At 39.1% G+C, this 7,317-nt stretch overlaps 1 protein-coding gene across 1 annotated transcript in view; it reads left to right on the top strand.

The window, feature by feature from the left end:
* The first annotated feature begins 5,272 nt into the window (after positions 1 to 5,272).
* The window catches only part of LOC147622047 (carbamoyl phosphate synthase arginine-specific large chain, chloroplastic-like), a 29,014-nt gene continuing 26,969 nt past the window's right edge, over positions 5,273 to 7,317 (top strand). Inside the window, exon 1 of the mRNA XM_086823126.1 lies at positions 5,273 to 7,086. Within this exon, the coding sequence (XP_086679252.1) occupies positions 5,605 to 7,086 (1,482 nt within the window). The 5' untranslated portion in view covers positions 5,273 to 5,604. The remainder of the gene's footprint in view (positions 7,087 to 7,317) is intronic.

Here is a 7,317-nt window from a genome sequence, read left to right as displayed (position 1 = left end):
GGAAACAGATTTGGTGGTCTATTTCACCCAATTCTTTTAATTTAATGCTCAATTGACTATTTTTTAATTTCAAATTTGAAAAAATGCAAAAAGCCAAAAAATGCAAAATTTACAAATTGGACTTGCAAATGATACGTGGGAGAAGAATTAACCTAAATGCACTAATTGCAGCACTCACAGGAAATGGAAAACAAGCAAAAATTGAGATACATGTAGGAATTGCAAAAATTGAACAATATGCAAAAATTTGTAGAAATTACAGATTTTAACAACAATGCCTCAAAATGGACACATTTTTAGCAATCCATTTCTACCCTTCTTGAAGAAACAAAAAACAAAAATTGAACAAAATTCATTCATATACACACGCGCATTCAAAATGCATTGTGGCTATGTGGCTATGTGGTAGGGCTAGTCCCCAGCAGAGCAGCGCCATTTATGGGAAGCCCTTGCACCATAGAAAGAGTGCATGAACTAGCCAAGGTCGTGGGGCTTTGCCTGACCGCATTCAAGAGCATAAAACAGTTCAAACCGAGAAGTTAATCTACCATAACCTAGCCCACAATTGCATAACCAAGATGTGTCACTCACCTTGTAAATGCTTGTGCTTAGATTCTCGTAGGAGAGAATGTTGCCGTGCAGCCACACTCCATGCTCCACTCCAACGCCACCACCGTGCTCAATGGAAGCTCAACCCTCCTCTCACTCAATCACACACACTCACTCTCTCACATACATGCAAGCAAGAACACAAGAGCTCAAACAAGCAAGAGGCAAGCAAGAAAGCAATAGCATAGGAAAGTAGAGAAGAAGAGCACTCTATTGAACTAGAATAAGAGAATGAGTGGTGAGACTACAGAATGACACTTATCTTGGCCTGAGCCTTCACACCTTGGCGACCATACTTTAAAAATAGGTCCATGGCTATCCACGGGCGCTTAGGCTTATGCAAATACTTAATCTAAGAATACAATCTCCATAATTAATCCCGTGGTGCGCCTTTCATAGACAAGCAGTGATCGCATACATAAAATATACAATGACGTTGGAAAGGTGTCCAATGAGGGTTAAGAAAGTCCATAGTTGATTATGGGCTTTTACATGAGGTTGGTATATAGATACAGCTACATGGGTACACAGATGTTGCATTGGGATGGTAGTGTCATAGACAGAAGATCTACTAGTGCTTTGGGAGTTTGGGAGTGGTGGTATGAGTTGGAGCAATAAGAAATAGCCAACATTTGCTTTGTTAAGTACAAAGGCAGAGTACAGGGGTGTTGCTATGGCAGCTTATGATGTAGCTTAGATTTAGAAGCTACTTGAGCCCGTGGAAAGGGCAATTGTCAACTATTGTGACAACATGAGTAGCATATAGTTGGCCAGTAACCTAGTATACCATGCTAGAATGAAGCACATTAAGGTACATTATCACTTTATGAGGGATAAGCTTCTAGCATGTGATGTAGATATGGTATATGTGAGTAGAAAGGATCAAGTGGCTAACATTTTCACAAAGGGATTAGGCACAAAGAAGCTCCACAAGTTTAGGAGCTTACTTGTGTGTGGAGTTGAGCTTGAGGGGGAGTGTTGAGATATCAACCTCAACTAGTGCTGCGGACATTGATGACCCACCTGGGTGATAACTTATGCACTTATGCCACTAGCATTGTTGGTGAGATTATGGATGATATGTCGCCAGTGGATGACAGGCTATGTGATAGCCATATGCTGCCAATGGATGTCAAGCTATGTGATAGCCACTTTGGAGTGCTAGAGTTATGGCATAGTTACAGCACCAGCTCATATAGTCGAGTTCACACTATGGACCGACCATTATATGTTATTGTAGAAGAGTACTTTCCTTGTAGTATGTACTCTTATATTTTTAGTTATATGGTTGTAGAGAAAAGAAGAAGATAGAAGAAAAATCAGCCATCCATCTCTCTCTTGTGTGTCTATGTTTTCTTGCAAGAAACTCAAGCTCTCCCTCTCCCCTTCATTCTCTTTCTGGGTGGCAGTATTGCAGCAAATTCCTAAGTGACCAAGTGAAGTATATGTGAGCTAATTAGGACTCCAAGAGCTTGAGTCTTTGCATCTCTTTCTTGTTCTTTTAGGTATTGGGACAAGGAATCTGGTTGGAGTGTTGTAGGTCAAACCCGTTCTAGAGCCCCTGTATATGAGACTTGGATCCCATTTCCAAAATGTTGTATCTACTTTTCTTCTCTCTTATAATTCAATTCTATGTGATGATTTTTTGTAAGTAAAAAACTTTAGTCAAAATGGACTTTAGTTAACAAGTTAATCTAAAGAGCAAGTGTACGTTTTAACTAATGTAAAACATTAGTTAAAACTAATGTAAAACATTTGTTATAACAAAAAACATTTCCATATTTCATTCATCATGTCTCATTTACAAAAACCCCAAAAGGAATGCTCACAAAAGCGTTATTTTCTACATACAACCACAATGGGAATATTCACTATTAGATTACAGGAACCTTTCCAAACTGGATAACAAATTTTATGGCAATCTATAGTGTTGCCGCCATTTTACCAATAGTAAAGCTTGGAGTATATTGAGATACAAGATTAGACATTGGCAAGTTCCCCACGACAAGTTAAGGTGAGCATTGCCCATTGCATGAGGAGAGGGATGGTGCAGCCAATAACAAATAGTAGGTGAATATATCATAAAGCTAGTAAAAGGAGATCTCCTTGATTCGAAAAGAGGAGAGAGAGAGAGTGACAATATTATAACATTTTGTTTACACTTTTCCTTGATTCATGCAAGAAGAGAGAGAAGGTGTATTATACCCATTGTAAATATAGCACATTAAGCACAATGTGAAAGTTGCTATTTTGAATGTAATTTTTGTTTAATATTGTTTCGAGTATGCGGTTGTTGATTGACCGCTTTTAAGCAGAATTTTAGTATGGTAATCCTAGTGGTTGATGTAGTCATTGCTATGCTAATTTATAAATATTATGACATAACTTGATGACAATAAAATTCAATTTTACTTAATTTATATTGATATGAATAGCTTTATATAACTTGGAGATAGTGTGTGAATGGAGATGTGTATTCAATGTTGCACATAGAGCATGTGCTCTATGTGTGACATATGAGACTATTATATATGATATTTAATTTAAGTATGTGAATGGAGATGTGTATTTAGTGTCACACAAAGAGCATGTACTCTCTGTGTGACAGATGAGACTATTGTATATGGTATTTACTTCAAGTATTCAACTGATTGTTTGCTTTTAAGTGTAATAATGGTATAACTTGATGACAATAAAATCAAGTTTGCTTGCTTTATATATGAGACTATTATATATGATATTTAATTTAAGTATCGTGTGAATGGAGATGTGTATTTAGTGTCACACAAAGAGCATGTACTCTGTGTGTGACACATGAGACTATTGTATATGGTATTTACTTCAAGTATTCAACTGATTGTTTGCTTTTAACTTGATGACAATAAAATCAAGTTTGCTTGCTTTATATTACTTGGAGATAGTGTGTGCATGGCTATGTGTATTTAGTGTTTCAAAAACATTGAGATGAGAGCATGCACTTCATGTGAATTCTAAGACTATTGTATGTTATATTTACTTTAAGTATTCAATTGATTATTTGCATACTAAAGGACATACATGTAGGCCTACTGAAAGTGGGATTGCTTTTTTAAAGGTATCCTTGATCACGACGTGTCTCATATAGATACTAATAAAGTTAAAGATGGAGGAGATGGAGAGGTAATGGTTGAAGAGTTGTAAGATAAGTATGTAAGACTCTAATTTATGTGTTTACGAAGCACAACAAATAATTCAACTTTGGGTTTTTGTCTATGGTCACCCCCACGCTAGTAGGCACATGGAGTCGTCATCTTGAGTAGCTTTGTAGGTGGCATGTAGTAGAGCATTGATTTCATTCGATGTTTGGAGCTTCTTGCCTATAAAGGGGCTAGCTTTAGAGATGGGATACGATATAACACTGCTTTTATGGGATAGCCAGGCCTCGCAGAGACTATGCTACTCTTTTGACAATGATAGTGATATCATGTTGGCTCCTCTTGTGCACAACACTATGAGCAAAAGGGCTCAAGTTTAGGAGGTCTTGGATGAGGAGAATGATGATGATAAGACTAGGTCCTTATGACTTGTAATGCTCATGTAACTATCTGCTTTGTTTTGTTAAAGCATTGTTATCTTTTTTGATGGGATTACTTGGATTGGTCATGGCTAGTTTTGATGATGCAGATTAGATCCTTGGGCAACCTTTATGACCAGTAATGCTCATGCAAACAACTACTTTATTTTGTTAAATATTATTATATTTTTGGATGGGATTCCTTGGATTGGTCATGGCTAGTTTACTACATGATTTTCTTATGTTACTATTTTGTTTAAATTTTAGTGTTATTCCATCTTATACATAGTCAATGGCTTTTAAGACGTGCTCATATAATCATTATAATTGCATCCATGACCTCGAGCATGCCACTTTGTAGAGATACAACGTGAGGAGGAAGATTGATATCGTATATGAGCATGCCTTTGCACAAGTCAAATATAATTCTTGCGTGGATTTTGTGGACGCATGCCTCGACTAGTGTTATGTAATCTCTTTAATTTTTTGGGGACTTGTGTATGTAGTATTTGTTTGAAGTATGAGGTTGATTGGTTACTTTTAAGTATAATTTTAGTAATGGTAATCCAAGTGATTGATGTAGCCATTGCTATGCTAATTTCTAAAATATTATGGCATAACTCGACAATAAAATTCAATTTTAGTTTCTTTATATGGATAGCTTTATATAACTTGGAGATAGTGTGTTGTATGTAGTGTGTAATAAACATTGAGATGAGAGCATGCTTAGTGTGTTAATTGGAGACTATTGTGTGCGATATTTACTTTAGGTTTTCAATTGAATGTTTGCTTTTAAGTGCAGTAATGGCAAATCAAGTGGTATATGTACACCTTGGCACGGCACCTGCTATGTTAATTTCTAAATATTTTGAAATTGGTTGATGACAATGGAATTGGTAATAGTTTTGCTATGTGTGTTTGGTGTTCCATAAAAGATCAAGATAAGATCATGCTCTTTGTGTGAATGCTGACTCAAAAATTGAAGGAAATGTATTAAGGATACCATGAGACTAGTTGTATAAGTGTATTAAGGATAAGAGCATGCTCTTTGTGTGAATGCTGACTCAAAAATTGAAGGAAATGTATTAAGGATACCATGAGACTAGTTGTATAAGTGGAAAATCAAAGTACCAAAAGAAAAAGACGAGTGGAGGCTTCTGCTGTCACCCTAAGGTATGTGGGCGCTGATTCACGCCGCATGTTCTCCCACCATAGCCGCCACTAACAATATTCTTCTGCACTAACAAAACCCTCTGTCCTTCTCACGAATCCCTTTTGCCCTTTCAAAAGAGGAGGGAGAGGGTGAGAGCGCCCAGAGCCCATCCTCTCTTTTTGGCAAACATTTCCTTGTCTCAAGTGGGCTGAGGGGCTGCAGAACATTAGGGTCAGGGTTTCTTCTGCTTCTCTGCTGCTGCACAAAAGCAGCAACTAGCAACAAAGAAATGGGCGATTGCCTTTTAAGGGTACCTTCAACCCCTTACATGGGTTCTCCCGCATGCTATTCTTCATCACAGTCTAAGTTTCTTGGTTCTGTAAGGGTACCTGTTTTTCTGGGTAAAAATACTGCATTCGGGCGGTCTCTCAACGACCAAAGCTCTTCATTGTATGTGCGCTCCTACACCCATAATCATATAGATGCAGGCCATAGCACTCAATTCTACTGTAGCTGCTCAGCATTCAAGTTTCCAGCAGTGGGGGCTTCAAAAGGGGCCCTGAAAAGAGAGGAGAAAAAGCATGGCGTGAGACCAGTAAAAAGCAGTGTATTGGAAGCCACAGAGGCCCCCCTCTCTGATGCTGCCCCAATACAGCAGCCATTTCTAGCCTGGAACATAGAAACTCAGGGTTTGAAAGGGCAGAAGAGGACAGACCTTAGGAAAATACTGATTCTTGGAGCTGGACCAATTGTCATTGGGCAGGCTTGCGAGTTTGACTACTCTGGAACACAAGCCTGCAAGGCTCTAAAAGAGGAAGGCTATGAGGTGGTTCTGATCAACTCGAACCCGGCGACAATCATGACTGATCCTGAGATCGCAGATCGCACCTACATCACACCCATGACTCCTGAGCTGGTGGAGAAAATTCTAGAAAAAGAAAGACCAGATGCTGTGCTGCCAACTATGGGGGGTCAAACTGCCTTAAACCTTGCCGTGGCCTTGTCAGAGATGGGGATACTTGAAAAGTATGGAGTCGAACTGATTGGGGCCAAGCTAGAAACAATAAAGAAGGCAGAAGACCGGGATCTTTTCAAGCAGGCAATGAACCGTATTGGCGTCAAGTCGCCTCCATCTGGAATCGCCACTACACTTGAGGAATGTTTCCGAATAGCAGAGACTATCGGTGAGTATCCTCTTATCATACGGCCAGCATTTACCCTCGGAGGAACAGGTGGGGGAATCGCATACAACAAAGAAGAGTTTGAGGCAATATGTCAGTCAGGCCTAGCCGCCAGTCTTTGTTCACAAGTCTTGGTAGAGAAATCTCTCCTGGGATGGAAGGAGTATGAGCTGGAGGTGATGCGGGATCTGGCAGATAATGTTGTGATCATTTGCTCAATTGAGAATATTGACTCTATGGGGGTTCACACCGGGGACTCTATAACTGTTGCTCCTGCCCAGACACTGACTGACAAGGAGTATCAGCGTCTGAGAGACCAAGCAGTGGCAATCATGAGAGAAATTGGTGTTGAATGTGGGGGTTCCAACGTGCAGTTTGCCATCAACCCAAAAGATGGTGAGGTGATGGTTATAGAAATGAACCCAAGGGTTTCCAGGTCATCTGCACTAGCATCCAAGGCCACAGGATTTCCTATTGCAAAAATGGCAGCAAAGCTTTCTATTGGCTATACATTGGACCTGATTCCAAATGACATCACAAAAAAGACTCCAGCAAGTTTTGAACCGTCAATTGATTATGTTGTCACAAAGGTAAGATCGTTTGAAAAATCTCTCATTTTGATCTCTCTCATAATATTTTAAGAGCAACTAGGCTTTTAAGGATTTTGCAGTCATGGGTTTGCATTTTTCTATTTAACTTTGAGGATGCAATTTCTGGAGTTTCTTGAAATCATTTAAGGGTCTTCGTACGATGGTACTAGTAGCCATGCTTGAAGGGCATTGCGAGGGAAAGTTGCATCCAAGAGAGATGTCTTAGAGTAC

The sequence above is a fragment of the Cibotium barometz genome, chromosome 29 (assembly GCF_041138505.1).
Source record: "Cibotium barometz isolate CiBa-2024 chromosome 29, ASM4113850v1, whole genome shotgun sequence".
Lineage (NCBI taxonomy): Eukaryota > Viridiplantae > Streptophyta > Polypodiopsida > Cyatheales > Cibotiaceae > Cibotium > Cibotium barometz.
Note: the sequence above shows the minus strand (reverse complement) of the source record. Positions and strands in the feature narration are given on the sequence as shown.